Source organism: Neovison vison, chromosome 4 (assembly GCF_020171115.1).
Source record: "Neovison vison isolate M4711 chromosome 4, ASM_NN_V1, whole genome shotgun sequence".
Classification (NCBI taxonomy): Eukaryota; Metazoa; Chordata; class Mammalia; order Carnivora; family Mustelidae; genus Neogale; species Neogale vison.
The window spans coordinates 212,877,372-212,896,782 of NC_058094.1; the positions used below are offsets into that span (position 1 = coordinate 212,877,372).

Sequence of the window (19,411 nt, forward strand, 5' to 3'; positions counted from 1 at the left end):
TGAAGGCTATGGTGGCTTAGTGAAGATTTCCTGCTCTGGAACTGGGACTAGATCTTTGCCTTCCAGAGGAAGATTGATTTTCAACCTCCGCTTGAACTTCAATTGTATCTTTTTCTTCAACCAGATCTCCTGACCTCCTGAGGGGATACCCTCACTTCTGGGCAGACCAGCTTACCAAAAGCCAGTTCTCCAGAAAAAAATTCTGAATGGCTGGTTAATTCAAAGCCACTTTAGCAAATGTGTGTGTATGGCACATTAGTCCTGTCCAATCCCACAAAGTACCTGAATGTATGAAGGCCAGTGAGAAGGTGGATCTGTGGTGACAAAATATTGGGTACCTATATCTACTAAGTACGACTCCACTCAATAATGTGAGGGAGCTCAGCTCAGGGAGCTTGTCCAAGATCACACAACTTAGCAATGTCAATTTTAACTCCGAAAGAAAAATGCTTTCTTCTACTCAGATGCATTTTTCAGGACATGACATTCACCAGATGTATTAGCTGGAGTGATACTATAAAGAGATGTTCCTCTCATCTACTGCCTGGCTATCAAGTGGCACAGATCATGTAGGATCAGCTGTCTAAGTGCTTTTTTTTCTCAAGATATGGTTTCCTATTATTCTTTGGAGGTGACCAGTTAATTTTTAAATATCATTGATGATCGTTATGTTCTTGATTTCTACATATTGAATGTATCTACCCACTGCATTTTGTATCCTATTGAAACTCAAAAGAGGCCATTGAGAGCCTCTTTAGGTGGCTCCTGTGTCCCTTAATATGACCCATGTCAACTTCAGTAGCTATCTTGCTCTCTGTTAGGACAAGATCTTCTACACTCTTCTGTGCATTACCTGCCCCAGACCCGTAAACCATCTCTTCTCCAAAGAGCCCTGGTTTAAGTGGGAGGTGATAGCGCAAGGTCGTGTGGTTGCCAGGAGTGCTCGTTGCTGCTGGGTTGCTCATTGCTTCTAGACTTTTTCTGTACATAAAATACCTCACGAGTTCAAGTTAATATTTCCGATTCAGATTCAAGACTTGAGGATTTTTATGCGTCTTCTCTATTACATACCTTTCTTTCACACTGAGCATCCTGATTCTGAAAAACATGGGAGATGATAGAACTATGGTATCTACTGTAGTGTAATGTCTGTGAAACTTCTCATGTGTTTCATCCAGATTGTGTCCAGAGGAGTCTCCAAATAACAATACCAATATGATTAGCACCAGTAACCCAGTTATTTGTGGTTGTTTTACAGCTACCCTCTCAGCACATAGTCATACACTTGCTCCCTTTTAACTCTCATTTAGTCTTACTTCTCAGATACGTACACACTTGATATTCATCATTAGGCCTCAGACCAATGTCTAGTAGTTTTGTTGTCTAGGTGCATTCTCTACTAGATCCAGGAAGTGTTCTGGGGCAGCATATCCTGAGTTCTGCCTGCCATTGATAGCCTGTCATACTTGAGTCTCAAATTGTTGTTTTTGTGACCTATCCTGTTTGCTTGTTTTGGTTTATCAAGGGCTCTTATTGTTTGTATGTTGGATCATCTTTGTCTATCTTAAATATTTGTCATTTTTTCTAGACTCTTATTACCTCTTTATTTCTTTTTGAGTTTAAAAAAATTTCCTCCATTCTCTTTCTATCCCTCTGAAGTCATTTGTTGTTCTTTACTCTTCTCTTCCTTCTGGTTTAGTTTTCATTTCTTTTTTTTTTTTTTTACATTTATTTTATTATTTATTTGACAGAGAGAGATCACAAGTAGGCAGAGAGGCAGGCAGAGAGAGAGGAGGAAGCAGGCTCCCCACCCAGCAGAGAGCCTGACGCAGGGCTCAATCCCAGGACCCTGGGATCATGACCTGAGCCGAAGGCAGAGGCTCTAACCCACTGAGCCACCCAGGCGCCCCTAGTTTTCATTTCTGAAGTGACTTTTTTCCCTTATATTTCTGATATTTTTCCTGAGTTCTGTCACCTCACTTAAGAGTTTTAAAAATTATAATTTATTGGGGTCCCTGGGTGGCTCAGTCGGTTAAGCATCCAACTCTTGATTTCAGCTCAGGTCATAATCTCAGGGTTATGAGATTAAGCCCCATGTGGGGCTCTGCACTGGGCATGGTGTCTTCTTGAGATTCTCTCCCTCTCTCTCTCTGCCCTTCCCCCGATTCATGTGCTCTCTCCCTCTGGGGGGAAAAAAGTAATTTATTTGTTCCTTAATGTTTTGTGCCATTTCCTTAATGTCTTTTAATTAATTTTGAAATAGTAGATGACAGATTTTATCTGTTTAATGAATGCTTTAACTGTATGTAAAGGGGTTAGTCTCCTTCTCTTTTAAAATAATAACTTTGAGATTTTACTAGGAAATTTCTCATTCTTATGAGAAGTTAGTTTTTTCAAACTTTTATAAGGAATCATGGTTTTTTCAAATTGTGTTAAAATATATAGCAGTTTTCTTTTTTTTTCTTTTTCTTTTTTATTTATTTGACAGAGCTCACAAATAGGCAGAGAGGCAGGCAGAGAGAGAGAGAGAGAGAGAGGAAGGGAAGCAGGCTCCCTGCTGAGCAGAGAACCCGATGCAGGGCTTGATTCCAGGACCCTGGCATCATGACCTGAGCCGAAGGCAGAGGCTTTAACCCACTGAGCCACCCAGGCACCCCTATAGCAGTTTTCTTTTGAGGGTTTCAGTTTTTGTTGGGCGTTTTTGGGCTCTGTTCCCCTCTACCACTTTGGTCTAGACTTTCTCTTTTTCTCTGTTGACTGTCCTAATTAATTTTTTTTAAGTGGGGGGGTAGAGAGAGGGAGCCATTTTTTAAAGATTTTTATTTTATTTATTTGACAGACAGAGATCACAAGTAGGCAGAGAGGCAGGCAGAGAGAGAGGGGGAAGCAGGCTCCCCGCCAAGCAGAGCCCCTCATGACCTGAGCCCAAGGCAGAGGCTTAACCCACTGAGCCACCCAGGTGCCCCACCTAATTAATTTTGATTCCACTCCCATTAGCATTTCTTTAGTGCGGGGCCCTGTCTTAGAAGAGAGCCACAGTGAGTCAGATTCAAGAAATCACAATTGATCCAGCTGCTTCAGAACTTACTGTGAACCCCTTATTCTTACCCACTATTAAGGTAGGAAGAAGCACCCCTTGGATTCCAGCAGTGGTGCCCATTTGTGCTGTTTTTCTTCCTAGTGAATACTAGGGTCTTTTAGTCCCCCTGTTGCTTCCTTTGCCTTTCTCTCACATAGACACTGGTGCCATGTGGTGGTGTCACTAAGATCATCTGTATTTTGGGGTTTGAGGGAGATTTCTCTTCTGATTTGGGGTTTGAGGGGATTTAGGGTTTGAGGGGTATCTCTTCATCTAGTATTCTTGTCAATGTTTTGGTATGTTTTTTATTTGGCCATTTGCTTGCTCTATTTTTGTGTGAGAATTCTGAAAGATCCAGACCGTGCTTCCACTATTACTGTCATCCTCCCAGGCATGATGTAATTGAAATCAAGGATCAATATAGAAAAAAATGAAGATGGTATCAAGTAAAATCACAATAGAAAATATGTGTACTGTTTTGGAGAAACTGAGGAACAAGAATAACAAGTTAACCTGAGAGTGGGATGGTGGAGTTCGTCAATATATAGTAATTTTGTAGTAATATGAAATCATTTAGGTGTATTTATGGAGTTATTTAAACAGATAGTTTTAAGTAGTGAAATTTACATAGAGTTTCTTTCCTCCTCTCTTGTCCCATTGCAAACCCCATCCATCCAGTCGAATGCTATTTTCTTCTTGTCCTGCTTAAGACAGAATCACAGAACTAATGGTCAGGGACACCGTTATATGGTCTTGGTGACCAGATAGACACCCGAGAGCCTATGGTGACCAGATAGACACCTGAGAGTTTCGTTGTTAGCTGTCATATGTCATGGTGTCTAAGAAACAATTTCAAAAGCCTGACCCAGAATTTCTTAAGCTAGCAACCATCGACAGCAAATTCTATTTCAGATCACAGAGAATGCTTGACATTATTCACACTTCATATTATGTCCCCAAATTTATACGGTTGTACATTAAAGATACAGATTAAGCTCCCTCTTCATGCTCAGGTGTGTGTGCTGTGTACAGGGGAACACAGGAGTAACCAAAGGGTCTTCTGGTCTCTGGGGTGCGACTTGTTTCCCAGGGGTTTTCACTGCACCAACCCTGGCATCACCACAGAGTAGAACCATTACTGCAGATTAGTTTCTGTAATGCAAAAATGCCTTTAGAATCACATCAACCTAACCCTTAAAAGTTAATTCTTGAAAAATTCCCCTAAAACACACACAACCACTTAAAACTGTGCTAACCTCCAAGGCTAAAACAAGCGGTTAGCCAGGAGTTGCAAGCTCACAACCGTAGCTTTGGCGTTTATTTTTCTTGGCATACTTGTTTGTTGTCGTTTCTTATGTGATTTTAACTAAATATCAACTTACAGATGAGTCTGGTAGTGACATTAAAATCAGAGAGTTTTATTTCAGATTCAGTTACTGCAAGCAAAGATTGCTGTTTAAATAAATGTTATTACAAATCCCTTTATAAATGAGTCTTTTATGTAAAACAAATAAGCACTTGCTGATTTATCTTTTCTGTAAATTGAGAATTTTATATGTCAGCTTTGCTTAAAGTGAGGAAATCCAGCACTTGGACAGTTTCTAAACAGATCACACTCCATTACATAATCCATGTACAGATATACATTTTACTATTTATAAAACAGCATGTGCTATCTTGGTTTTTTCTCTGTCTTTTTAAATCCCCTTTTGCCACCAGATTAAAAACCTTTTGAAGGTGATGATTGTGTCTTTTATGTCTCTGTATCCCCCTCAAATGTTTACTAAGTATATAGTGATGGCGAAGTGCTGGTGACATGGGGGAGATATTTCAGGGTTGTACTGAAATACTGTTGGATATAATCAATAACTTGACTATTCTGTGTGCAAAGATCTGGGATGACAAAAAGACAATAATAAGAGATGATCTCATTGGAAAGATAAAAAAATATATAAACATGAATAAGGAATTGTCACATTATTGTTTAGATGTCAAATAAAGTTGATAAATTGTGGTCTTCATAAAAATATTTCATTTATAAAGTTTTTGTTCTTTCCACTGAACCAATAGTTGTTTTTTTTAGGCCTTTCCCCCCTTTTTCTTTCCACATATTTGACAATCTCTAGAAGAAGATAGTGATTATAGCTACTTTCGCCGTCTGACGTATTTTTGACATCAATATAATTTTCTGATCATATTCCTTGCCTAGGAAAGAGATTCTATAGAGAGACAATATGAGACAGCCCGGCAGGCCCTGATGGGAAAGATATCTCCTCATCACACACTCCTGTTTCAAAGGTAGCGATATATCACATTTACTTATACCGGAGCATCTTTAGATTGATCCAAATATACCAAATGAATTTTAAATCATCAACATAACAGAGGCCTCTGTACTAAAGTGGACCCAGTGATTCAGTAGTAAACCTAGTTCTAGAAGTTGTATTTTCCTTTCATTTATATGTATTTTAAAAAGACATAATGTGCTCATCGCTATTAAAAACTTGTGGCTTTTTTTTCCTTTTTTTTTCCCACTTTTTTTTTTTTTTAGATGTTATTTATTTATATGACAGAGATCACAGGTAGGCAGAGAGGCAGGGAGAGAGAGAGGGGGATCCCGCTGAGCAGAGAGCCCAACTCAGGGCTCGATCCCAGAACCCTGGGATCATGACCCGAGCTGAAGGCAGAGGCTTTAACCCACTGAGCCACCCAGTCACCCTCTTTGCACTCTTTGAAGACTATAAGGAATGGTATTTCTGGTGGAATTTGAATATATATCAGCCTTCACCAAGGCTGTTCATGACTGAAAGTTCATTATATCGTGTTCATTTTCTTGCTCTTGTCTGTCATGACTCTCAAAACAATAGTAATTTATTATGTGCAAAGTCATTTGTTTAATGCCTCCTTTCCATATTAAACTGTAAATTCCATGAGAGTGGGAATCATCGTATCTTTATTAATCTGTGAATTCTCTATTCTTAATATGAAGGGTTTTACTTAGTTCCTTCCGCATAGTAAAGGCTTCCTGATGTTAGTGGCTATAATAATTACTTTACTATCATTATATATCAAGAGGCACATTTAGGCTTTAATATTTACTCAGAATGAATAAGTAGGTCACAGGATAGCTACAGAATGTTTGCATTTTATTTTCTCATTAACGTTACAGGCTTTGATATTCTGAATTCTCTGTCCTGTGCCACATTTTAGAAAATCTGAGTAATAAAGTGAAGTCCCTGTTTTCAGAAAGTTAGCAAGAACATGACAAGACCTTAATTATGCATTTTAAAAAGCTTTTTTAGAATGCAGAGATTCAAGGAAGCAGAATAAAGAAACCACTTAAGTTTTTTTCAATTTCAATTTTTATTGTCTGTAGTTTTAACCTGTTAAAAATCTTCAACCAATATAAAGGAAACCAAGTTTTGTCTATTTGTTCCATATCCAAAAAGTGTGATGAATTTTCTCCATATTGATAAGCTATCTTTGGATAGTCTGATTCAAAAGATAGGCTGTGTGGCTTACACAGAGATCCACTGAAGGGCTAGGAAGGAGATAGACAGTATCTTCTAGAGCAGCAAAGCTAGGGTCTGTGTGACCTCCGATCAGCAGCAGGGCCAAGCTTATTAAAACGCCAGGGACAGAGGACCGAAGCAATTTTAAATATGAGCTCCAAATGGGGCATACCAGGACAGAGAGCCGATTCAAATTTGCATGCATTTATATGCAATTGGGCTACTTTGCACACAGCAACTCTATTTAGCAAGTCTGAGGTGAATAGCAACAGGATTTTTTCACTAAAAAACGGTTAATGATTCTTCCAAGTCACTCTGGGAAAACAGGCTAGTAGAGTTGAAAAAAGAATATTTTACACTGGAGTTCAGTGGAGAGTATAATATTGGAATTTTTAGAAATACTTTATTCTGGTATCATTTCAAAGCATTGGATTAGGAACAAAATTTGAAAACATCTATTTCAGTTTTTATAGCGGTTGATAAATTGTTGGACTCATGTAACAAATGGACAAGGGTTTATAATGGAATACATAAAATACATACTAATCAGTACAGAGATGATTTGCCAATATTGGTGACTTCACAGATAAGGAAGATTTAAAACAACATAAATTCCCTTAGTCTACAAATTAGAATGTACTAATGCTAGTGTTTTAAGACAAGTCTGGAGTAAATGTTTGAGTGGATGTATTACATTATTCCAAATATATCTTACAGGTATTTACATTTATGTGGATATATCAGTCAGTATTTAGGTATTATGTGTGTCTATGCTTTGTATCATTACAAAATTCTTTTCTTTTTTTCTTTTTTTTCTGATTTCAGGGGTCCAGTGCCAGCACCTGTTACCAATGGTCTACATTATTTTACAGCTTCAGAACTGCAGAAAAATTTTGAGCTTTGTAAAGCTCCCATTGGACCGTATTCTGAGAGGAGGTGAGTTGAGTTTTATGCAATAAAATCAGTTATTTTGTGCTGATTAGTGAAGATCGTGGCACTCCTCCCTATGCTTCAGAGAAATACTGAAACTGGGGAGCAGGACCCCACCTTCCACCATGGAATTTGAAGGGAGTAGATCCTGGCCCTCTGGGGAGGACATAAGCATATATCCTGGGTCCATCCAGTTAAAAGCTTCTCTCTGGGATTTTGAATGTGGGAGTGGGGAGGACACAAAGATGCAGGAGCAGGTAGAGATCCATCCAGACACCGGTAGTGGAGGACCCAGAATCCATTGTGGAGTGCAAGCTGTGATGATGATCTACTGATCTCTTCCCATATTGAGACCTGGCTCTGTTCTTGGCACCTAGCTTACCTTGATTCCTACCCAGTTTTTAGGTCTGATCCTTCAGTTTTTCATTAGTTTATAAATGACACAATAGCTTTTCAGTCACTCCTTTTTAGGTATTGAAATGAGCCAGAGTTGGTGTTTGTAATTTGCAATTAACATCTCTGATTAACATAGTGCTGTGTTTCTAAATGTTTACCAGCTGGTGTCCAATACACAAAAGGACATTTCAGGGTTCCAGTGCTTACTATGTCAAAAGGTGGTTCAAAAGCTGAGTGTGCGTTAAGCTGAAGACCGTATACAGACCACAGCTGACACTCTACCACTGATTTTAGTGCTTGGCCTTTATAGGCAATCTGCTACATTTGGTTTCTGCTTGCGCTGTGTGTTCTTCTACAGTTGACCTTATCTCCATACATAGGTCTTGAATCCAAACTTCCCAAGAAAAGATCTGGCTGGTTGGGTCAATCACTGTCTACTAGGTGTGCCACTCTTGAATAGAGATCTGCAGCCAGAGCCCTCATAGGAAGCAGCGTGGTCTGTGGATTGGTTGCACCTGTATCAAGCCCCCATCGTTTATCAGATTATCTGTGGCCAGACCAGTGAGAGAGAACCAAGTAGAGAATTTTTCAGAAAGGGTCACTTGGGTTTGGCAGAGTTTCTGCACTATCTGAACACATGGCAATATAACAGACGAGAAGTAGGACTGGAATGCAATGCAGTAGAATATTAGCAGGGGAGATTTTTCTAGAAATACAGTTCTTTATATTTTCTTCTTTATCATTTTTTGTAATTTCTAAATTGAAAATTTTTAAATGCTATAATTAAGGTCTTGTCAGGTTCTTACTAACTTTCTGAAAATAGGAACCTCACTTTATTACTCAAATTTTCAATTTAGAATTTATACTTAATTTTTATATCCTAAAAAAACTATTTAGAATCCATGATGACTTGCTGAAATATTTAATAAATGGAAAAAATTCTTTTAGATACAGTTAAGTTCCTTATATCACTCTACGTGTTAAAACAAATGTTAAAATTATAAAGCATTAAAGACGAACCAATGCCTGTAATATAATAAGTGTGGAAATTGAGATACACATGTATAGCCAATGTAATTAGGTCTAAAAGTATTCATGTGTATGTACAGAAAAAAATACTGAAAATACACCAAAATATTATTAGTTATTATCTTGTAGTGATGAGATTATGACCATTTTTTATTTCTTTGTTCTCCCATATTTTCAGTGGTGAAGTATTTTTGAAGTATTAACATAACTTTAAAAAGTTATTTTTTTAAAGTCTGCCCCAGCAAAGGGATAGTTTTTAAGAGCCTGTGTCTTGATAAGGACAGTTTAAAAAATGAGGAACGTTTTCCTTTATTTCTGAGTTTTATTGCTGTAACACTTGGATTTCCTCCCTTAACCTTGATGATGAAAAATAACCATCCCTTCTAAGTGGTTCCTTCAAGCCTACACATTTCACTAGCTACTGGAGACCCTAGTATTCTAGTTAGTATTCTAATTAGTATTAATTGAAGGAAAAGTGTGGACATATTCAGACCATAACAGAGAAAAAGAATGCTTTGAACAGGCCATACTGGGCTTATACCTCATCTGGCCCCATGGTGAAAAGGATGGCTCAGACCTACCCTCAAGTCTGACCATTCGCTGGTGGTAACACATGTGTGTCTTTCAACTCCACCAATTTTTTACATCAGTCTCTCCAAGCATTTTCATGTAATATTTTCTTTGATAAAAAGGAAGAAATAATTGTTGAAAGACCTTGCTCTGTGATCCCCCCCCACTTTTTTGGGGTGTCTGTTTTATTTTTTTAAATTTTTTTTTAAAGATTTTATTTATTTATTTGGCAGAGAGAGATCACAAGCAGGCAGAAAGGCAGGCAGAGAGAGAGGAGGAAGCAGGCTCCCTGCTGAGCAAAGAACCCCATGTGGGGCTCAATCCCAGGACCCTGGGATCATGACCTGAGCCGAAGGCAGCAGCTTAACCCACTGAGCCACCCAGGTGCCCCTTGGGGTGTCTGTTTTAAATGAGGACCTACACTTTTTCAAAAATAAGAGACCAGAACATGTGCTATGGGTTGAGTTGTGCACCCCCTCCCCAACCTACCCCCTACCAAATTCACATGCTGGAGTCCTGTCCCCTCAGAGTGTGACCTTATTTGAAGATAAGGTTGTTGAAGATGTAATTAGTTAAGATAAGGTCATACTGGAATAAGGCAGTAAGGTAGACCCCTAAACCAATACGATTCGTGTCCACATAAAAAGGGGAAATTTGGACCGAGGCATGTGCATCAGAAGAGGGCTTGGCGTGATGTAGAAGCCAGGGAGCACCAGATTGCCAGCCAACCCCAGAAGCTAGAGGAAGGGCCTAGGATAGCTCCTCTGCCACAGCCTTCTGAAGGAACCAACCCTGCTGACACCTTGATCTTGAACTTGTAGACTCCAGGACTCTGAGACACTAAATTTCAGCCACTCAGTTCACAGTACTTTGTTACACCAACCCTAACAAACTAATACGGTAGGTATTAAAAATCCAGTGGCATTTTTTTTTCTTGCTATTTTCCTTCAGAGCTCTCTTTAACATACTATGTTGGTATTACTTTACAGGTTGGCCATAAGATCTATGGTTTATTGTGGGTTTTTACTAAAAGAAGGAATAAAGCTTTATGGTGCTATAGTTTAGAATAGAAGATCTAGCCCCTAACACATAAATGCATCTAACATTCTATTGAGCAGAACAAGATTCAGTCTAGTATACTTCTGGAGAGAAGCTCCCAAGCAAAGTTACTAAAGTCACTTGCCCACTGCAAGAGGAAAGAGCTATTCAGTCACAGAGAAATCCAGAAGTTGGAGTTATTGGTCTCACTTTTTTAGGAAGTGGTTCTTAGCTCAGTTACCTTATGTGGGGGCAAGAGGTTGGAAAACAATATCTTCTAGGATCACAGTATTCATTCTGAAACAGGCTAGTATACTGTGAAGGGATTCCAAAAACTGTTGTCTAACAAAAAAAGACAAACCCAAGTACTCAGTCCAACCTGGTAAGAGGGATCCCCTCCTTCCAACGATCCAACAAGCAATTCAGTTTTTCTACCTGTTGATAATAAGTACTCAACACTTCTTTTTTTTTTTTTTTTTAAGATTTTATTTATTTGAGAGAGAGAGAAAGCACAAGCAGGGGAGGGGAGAGGGAGAGGCGGAGGGAGAAGCAGACTCCTTGCTGAGCGGGAAACCCGACGCAGGGCTCGATCCCAGAACCCTGGGATCATGACCTGAGCTGAAGGCAGATGCTTGACCGACTGAGCCTCCTAGCTGCTCCCCTACAAGTCCTCAAATATTCTAAGCAGAACCCTAGCTGCAGGGAGATGGCTCCATCCTGGACTACCTCTGCCTGAAAGTGTTGGTGCCATCAAGCCCTAGCTGTAGTTAATAGGTTGAGCAGAAGGCAGGTGTCCATGCCCAGTGTGGGAGCTTTTCAGGAGAGCTGATTTTGGATTCCAGCCACGGACTATGACCCAAGTACTGCAGTCTCTGCTTGCCATTCAGACATAACACAGACAGCATGAGTGCCCTCATATTGGATGTGCCCCCTCAGATGCCTACATCACACCCTACATTTCCTCTTGGGTCAAGGGTAAGCCCAAATAGCTAATTGGACTGTGTTTCCTTGTAATGGGGCCTTGAACTCCGGGGGACACCTCATTAAAACTTGCTTCTACCCTTTTCACTCTGCTCAGTCATAATATCAGCTTGGTAGACCGAGACACCCTCATTAAATGACAGGCTTTATCCAGAGTAGACCCAATTTGCTTCAGCCTTTGCTACTGCAAAGATATGAACTTAAGTTAAATGTGGAGTGTGGATAAGTGGAGGTCAGCCTGAATTTGACATTTGAGCCCAGAAATGTACTTCTCTGCTGAGATAGTAGCCATTGCATTGAAACTACAGCGAACCTGTAATCGCAGCCGACCTCCAGGCTCTGCAGTAAACAATTACCTCCTAATTTTCAACATCTTAAATTAATCTTTGGCTAAATCATGAAAAGACAACACTCTGATGACAAAACTTACTATAATGAACACTGGCAGTGAAAAGTAGAGCTCTAATGACAAAGTTGAGGAGGTAGAGGTAGAAAGTCAACACGCATCATCTGCTGTTGGCGGAACAGAAAGGCGGGATTGAAATACAGTCCATGACCATGTAGGTCTGACAGAGGGAGGAACTGAAAATGGTGGCAGAGTTCTTTGGGGGAGAAAAAATAGGGGGAGTGGTATTAAGTGAGCTGAATCCTTTCTGATTATAGCAGATAGCCATGTCTACCAAAGATTGTTTTAAAACTGGTAAGTCAAGAGAAGTAATGTATTATTTACAAACAAAATTATTGTCAGAATATCTGAAAACAGACATGGTTAAAAATGGTTAGTTCTGGGGCGCCTGGGTGTCTCAGTGGGTTGGGCCTCTGTCTACGGCTCGGGTCATGATTTCAAGGTCCTGGGATCGAGCCCCGCATCAAGCTCTCTGCTTGGCGGGGAGCCTGCTTACCCCTCTCTCTCTGCCTGCCTCTCTGCCAGCTTGTGATCTCTCTCTTTCTCTTTCTGTCAAATAAATAAATAAATAATGGTTAGCTCTCAGGAGAGTGAAAGTGGTATTGGGAGAGGTAGGACTTGGCTTGCTGCTTTTAAATTATGAGCCCTTCTGTATAATAGAACTTGGTTTTCATTATATGTATAGACCGTTAACCTTTGAACAACACAGGTTGGAGCTGCACGGGTCCATTTATTTGCGGGTTATTTACAGAACAGGACACTAATGTACCACAAATGCATTTTCTCTTCCTTTTGATTTTCTTAATAGCCTTTACTCTATGTTCCTTTATTGTAAGAGTAAGAATACAGTATCTAATACATATACAAGATATGTGTCCATCAATTGTTTATGTTATCGGTAAGGCTTCCCGTCAACAATAAGCTGTGAGTAGTTAAATTTTTGTGTAGTCAAAAGTTACATGTGGCTTTTTGGCTGCAGGGAGGGTCAGGGCCCCTAATCCCCTCCCTCACATGGTTCAAGGGTCAACTGTAATGAGTTGCTTAAAACATTAGTGAAATTTTTTTTGGAGAAATAAGAAAACTCACAGAGGGAAAGAGGAGTACATTTTGACCATGTAAACACCTTAAGTTTCTCTAGGTCCAAAACAAATGTAAAAGGAAAAACAGCAGACTATGTAAAATGTAACAAATGAGTCAATATTCAATATATAAAGAGTTCATAAAAAAATAAAAAATAAAAATAATGAAGAGTTCATAAAACTGATAGGGCAAACAGGAAGTTAGATCCTCCAAAGGTAAATGTTTATAAATGACAGGAGAAAAGCTAAATAATAAATAAATGCACCTAAAAATTAAGAAATAATGTTTAATCTTGCTGTGAGCAAAGCAACAAAGCTCACTTACTTCACGGTGCCCTTCAGGATGAACCCTCCTCTGCCGTCCATGGAGACACCCCCCCCCACCTCCCACCACCCTTGGAAGCCAAGATGCAGGTGAATGCCAAAGGAGAGTAACCTGATGGCAGGAAGTGCACTGGGCCAAACACAGGGGTATTGGGCACGCTAATCACAACCCAACCTCATCCTAAAGGAGGACCAAGATCCCAGTCCCCAAAAGCCGCATTAGGTATGCCCGGTGTGTGACCTCCTAAGACGCTTGCTTGTCATCTGTCCTTAAATAGCAGGAACGCCATCTGTAAGTTGCATTTGGTTCTGAAGTGCTCGGAATTAGTACCCGTGACTTCGTCAACTTGTGTGTGCTCCATCCAGTACCCATCACGGCGCTTTGCTTTGCTTTGTCAGTTGGAGGAGAGGTTTTCGCCCCTATGTACAGCTTTTACTCTGCCCGCTGCCGTGTAGCTCCTGCCACAGACCGCGCTGAATGCCTGGGCTCAGCAGAGCCGTGCACACACCACGGACGGGGCTCTGGAGAGGGGCCCCAGTGCGGTCACAGGCTTCCACTGTATGACGCTGGGAGCTTTTCATCCCAACGGTATCCTTCACTTTTCATTTTTCAGTGGCAAGGATTCCCACCTTCTCAAGAACTACTCTACAATATTTCAAGCTTATCCATGGTCGAAAGAAATGTCTTCTCAGCCTCCAGAGGGCAGCAGTTATTCTCGCCCAGGATCAGCAGTAAGTGATGGCGAGGCTGATCAGGCCCTAAAAGGTATGTGTCCTCTTCCGTGCAGGTCTCATATGCATAGTAACATCACTGTATCTATTTCCCACTGCTTCTGATTTTTTAAAAATGAAATGAGTATTTAAGTCATCCCTCTCCTCTGAGGTAGGGTGGGGTTTTTTGGTCTCCCATTGCTCAGAGATGAAAAACAAAGTTCAGCAAGGTCGGGAATGTGCCCAAGGTCACATACTTAGGCCACTTAGAGTGGACTTAGAATAGGTTGCTGTTTGGCCCACTGAGCTGCTCTGCCTGCAGGGATCTTTTGGGGTCAAGGGCATGTGCTCTCTGTAGGGGTCTTAGATGACTTGGGCTCCATTCAGTGAGGTTGAAGAGAAGCCTGGAAGGTTTTAGGTTGCTGGCCCATCTTCTGCTCTGGGAGTCTGGCAGAATCCCGCTGGTTTTAGATTTAAAAGGAACTGGCCCAGCCTAGCCAGGTCACCCCCTTCATGCCCCTTGCTTCTCAACACACAGGTGAATGCATATATCCAGGCCCCGACAAGGTGGGCATTGCATTTTTGTCTCTGGGCATAGTAGCTAGTGGTGTTCACACATGACTGCGAGTAAAGACCTTGAACAGGGTTGGCGAGACTGAAGGGCTGGAGGTGAAGTGAGAAAGGGAGAAAGTAACCTGGTGTTGGGCTAGAAGATGGGGCTTTGTGAGCAATGGATAAAATAATGAGTAACTTGGAGGACTCTGTAGGACCTGCAGGCTAGCAGGGAGACACCATTTGTAGCCTGGGCTGGTGGCGAAGTTCTGCCCGAGCCCAGAGGGGACATGAGGACACCCTTGCTCAGGTGAGTGGGGAAACCAGAAAGAGAATAAAGATGTGTTAGTTTGCCAGGGACAAGAAGACACAGCAGTTGGCATGTCCAGAAGGCAGGGTTCCTAAACAGGCAGCTTCTAGCCAACTCAAGGGCAGGGACTCTTTAGCTGTACTTACCTTCAGGACAGATGAAGCCTGAGAGAAAGTATTTTCTAGGATTTTATTATTTGTGAGAGTGAAAACAGACAGTAAGGATTAGAGTCCCAAGACCAGGGTTCCAGGAAGTCATCCCAGATTCTGAAGTAGATACTTTCTTGTCACCTCACAGGTTGTGGGAAGTGTTCTAGAAACTCATTCAAGACTATGACCTGCCAATCAGGGGCCTAAGGACAAAACTCCAGGAGCCCTGGACCAAATGTGTCACCAAGGCCCATCATGGTCTGGTGTCCCATAGGACAGTGTTTCCAGACCTTTCCTATCTTATGTTCTGTCTTCTTTTACCCTTCCTTCAATGGGATGCTTAGAGGCACGAACTGCGTTCCAAACAGTCCGGCCAGAACGGAAGTGGGGCTGTGACCCGTGAAAAGAACATTGGACTCAAAATGCAAAGGCCTGGTTCTAGCTCCATTTCTGCCATTGTCTGACTGCATAGTTTTGGGCAAATCAGATGATGTCTGAGCCTTGAGCCTGTTACCTGTCCTACAATAATAGAGCAACATCCTGTACACCATATATTACTCATATATAATATGTATGTATATGCATATTCTAGTGTCATATGGTATCATCTAGAGCATACAGGATGCGGTGTGGTGTAAGAAAGAAGTCAGGTACTAGATACCTACTAGGTATGATGATTATAAATTTGTATACACAGAAGCCAAAGATAGTGGTAGTTTTCTGCAGGGATGGTTTCTGGAGATTTACTTCATTGCTTTGAATGGGTCATGTTTTCTGGTTTCTTTATGTGCCATGTGGTGTTTTGTTGAAAACTGAGCATTTGAAAAAGCAGCCACCTCTCCAAGCGTGCAGGCTGCCCCGGGTGCGGGGCTTGTCCAGAGCCCAGGACCAGTAAAGTATGAAGGCTTAAGGTCTTTCCAGTTATTTTCTGGACATGTACTTTTCCTGGACCTGCATGGATGCTTTTTTCCAGTTTCCTAACATACACAGCCATTAACAAACAACAACAACAAAAATCTTCCGTTTCCTTAACAGTCTTACCCCAGCTGCTTCTTGGGGCCTTATGAAGATGATGTTCTTTTGTCCTCTACAATTAGCCGTGTCTCGCCCTAGGCATACGGAGCTCTGGGTGCTCAGCTGTATGGGCCCCGAGCTGTGCCACTTGTGGCCCTCTGAAAGCCGAGCTAGGGGACACAGACCGCTCAGGCAGCCCCCACGCACGTTAGCACAGTGGATTCAGACTCTCTCTGGTTGGCAAAAATGAGTGGGAAAAAACCTTGACATTTCCTACTGTTTTTAATGTGGCTTTTTCTTGTTTGGGCATTCGCTTGGTCGCTAGGGCTCTTTCACTGATTTCCAGAGCTCCTACAAGGTTGTTTCGGTTAGTCTCACTGTTCAGTGTTTGCACAGGGGGGCAGGGCCTGGAGCTTCCCTGTCTGCCATCTTGCCGGTGTCTCTCAGGGGCGGTTTTCTTCGCGGTAAGTCACACGACTGGCTCCGAGTCAGTCAAGCTCTCCTGTCTTTGGCACATGAACTGCCAGACCAGGTTTCCGTCATCTAACACATACGTACTTAATTTTCTTCTTACGTGAAGGCAAATTTTTTTTTCTTCTTTTTGTTATTTTGGTTTCAGCACCACATTCTAGTTTAATTTGATCATTTTGGGTTTTATTTCATCCTCCATATTCACAGTTTTATAAGTTTCTGCAGCAAGTATGCTACCCAAGTCTTTCTCATAGTCTCCGCCAACAGTAGGACCCAGGACTTGGGCGACAGTACTGTCCCGTGACAAGTCTTCGGAGACTCAGTTCCAGGGAGAGTCTACTTGCCTTGTGATTCCTACTCACATCTCTCTAGCATCTTTTTATATGAGAAACTCTGATACATGTGGAAATTAAGACAAGACTGTAACAGTGGTGCTTTCTAACTCAGAGGTCAGCAAGTTTTCTGTAAAGGGCTAGACCCTTCTGCGATGACTCAGCCCTCCCATTGTGGTCTGAAAGCAGCCATAGGCAATATGTAAATTGATGCTCCTAGGCTGGATTCCAGTAACTTTATTTACTGAAACACACTACAGACCAGATTTCACCTATGGGCTATACATTTGTTGACCTCTGCCCAAGTAAAAGGGAAATTGAGTTAATTGAAAATAATCAATTTGACATAATTTGCAAACTCCTTCCAACATTTATCACTCACTCTGGTGTTTTATAAATGCGCAAACCATTTCTTTCACAAACTTGAATTTGCTAAGGTTTGAGGTCAAGTGCACTGGTTTGTAAACCTTTGTTCCCATGTTAAAAAGAGCAGTGTTATTTGTCTTTTCTTACTGTCAGTGAGCTCTACAAGACCAAATTCTGAAAGCACTGCTGTAGTTTACCCCAGCAGGCTGGGATTCAACTTACCTGGGTGTGTGAACTGATTTAGAAAGGAGGCCCACTCTCCCACTCTCTTCTTTCTTCTGCAGCGCCTTCCTTCTTTTAAGACATTTTTGTTACCCCTTCCAGTTTGGAAAACTTCTCCAAGGTGAGGGGCGGGGGTCGGGGGGGATAGAAGCCGCAGCAGCAAACAAGGAGGAGCTCTTCCTTTTCTTCTCTCTTTCTCTCTTTTTTCTCTGTTAAAATCATCTCACGAAATGTGCCCTTCTTGCTCGAAATATACCTTAACAAGGTCCATTTTCCTTTCAGTGATTCAGATTGCTTCTGTCTGTGCAATAGACGGAGTCTTCCTAATCTTACCATATAGGTCACTCCATTTTTCTCATTCTCTGTAGAATCTTCTGCCTTACTTTCTCAGTCCCTGCTACAGTGCTTTTCCCCAGTGAGAATTCAGCTTCCTCTGCGGCCACCATGCTCTACCTTCAGTCTCTATCTTTCAGACTCATCTTGCTACCCACAGTCCCCAATAGAACCTAGCTCCATGGTCCATCCTTGGTGTCTCCATCTTTGGTGCACAAACCAACCTTAGAGCACAGTGGATAACGCTTTTCTTGGGAAGACTTTAGGATGTGTGTGTGTGTGTGTGTGTGTTCAGTCTGGTTAGGTATGATTGTAAAAGAATATGATGTCAGGCTTCATTACAGAGGGTATGAGCAGGATAGAAAAGTAGCATGGGAACTACTTGGGGTTGCAACTTCTGATCACTGGACAAATTCACACAACCTAAGGCTCATCCAAACCTGCACATGATGTATTTTGAAACTCATCCCCTGTTTTTTCTTGTTTGGGTGTCTTTTGTTCCCTTCAGTTTGTTATGAATTAAGTGTAAACAATATTCTGGCGCTTACAATCGTGCAATGTTTATTTTCTTTGTAAACAAAAAAATGTATTGTGTACCAAGAGGTTAACTCTATGTACTGTCTTTTGTTTCCTTAATGTTTTACAGAGCTATATAAACACTCACTTCCATGGGACAAAGTGCCTGTCCAACACAGAAGACACACGGTCTCGATCATCAGCCACCCAGGTTTCAACACCAAACTCACCCTCCCTCCAATCCCTCAGGGCCGCAAGTAGACCAGAGTCACATTTGGTCTTAACATACAAAACTTGTTCTGATCAATGTCCAATCCCTTTGTCTGACCTGGTCATGGATCCTGTTTCCCACTCAACTACCTACCTACAAAAGAATGTTCTATGTGCCTTAATTCTCTCAATCAATTTCTTTTGTGATTCTCAAGTAGTGTCTTTTTAGAATGTAAGTTATTCTTAGCTTTTAGAAATGTAATTTCAGTTTTTCTCATAGCTCTTAATGACTTTTCCAGCTGCTTCCTGCTCTGAAATATCAGATGGCAAACCCTCCCAAGATCTCGGCATTGCTGTGTGCATAGTGATTTTTGGATATATCCAACTGGGATTCTGCTTTTGAAATTTTAATGCGTCCATTTATAACATCTGTGTATACTCTAGGGGATTGAAATATTTTGTTCTTCTGATTATGAAAGGACTGTAGAGTTCCATTTAATTAGTGACCAAAAGGATCTCAACGGCATCTCTCAAAAGGAATTAATTCATGTATTTTTTCATGGTTCTTGAGTTGCTTTAGCAATATGAAGGAATAAGAATTACCAGATATTTCTTTTACTTCACCCTTTCCTGACTGTGATTATGCACTTCTTGTCATTATAAATATTTCTAAACAACTTTCTTCCTCTTTATAGCTTCACTACCTACTGTTGGCAGAAAAAAAAAAAAATCGGGTAGTTATAGATAAGGCTGGTATTCAGCTGACATGTACCAGTAAGACTATCCTGGTTCTTAAAATATTGAAACACATCTCTCTGGATTGGTAGATGGTCTCTTCTCTGAATCCTCTCTGCCTGCTGATTCTTGGGAGCAAGAGCCTC

The 19,411-nt window shown here is 41.1% G+C and overlaps 1 protein-coding gene across 2 annotated transcripts in view; it reads left to right on the forward strand.

The window, feature by feature from the left end:
* LRGUK (leucine rich repeats and guanylate kinase domain containing) overlaps window positions 1-18,933 on the forward strand; it is a 105,701-nt gene extending 86,768 nt beyond the window's left edge. Inside the window, exons 17-20 of one of the 2 annotated variants that reach the window (XM_044246592.1) lie at window positions 5,289-5,377; window positions 7,417-7,527; window positions 13,959-14,110; window positions 18,451-18,933. In XM_044246592.1, coding sequence (XP_044102527.1) covers window positions 5,289-5,377; window positions 7,417-7,527; window positions 13,959-14,110; window positions 18,451-18,581 — 483 coding nt within the window. In that variant the 3' untranslated portion in view covers window positions 18,582-18,933. Of the gene's footprint in view, window positions 1-5,288; window positions 5,378-7,416; window positions 7,528-13,958; window positions 14,111-18,450 lie in introns of those variants that run through there. The other variant, XM_044246593.1, reaches the window with a different exon arrangement.
* Window positions 18,934-19,411: the final 478 nt, after the last annotated feature.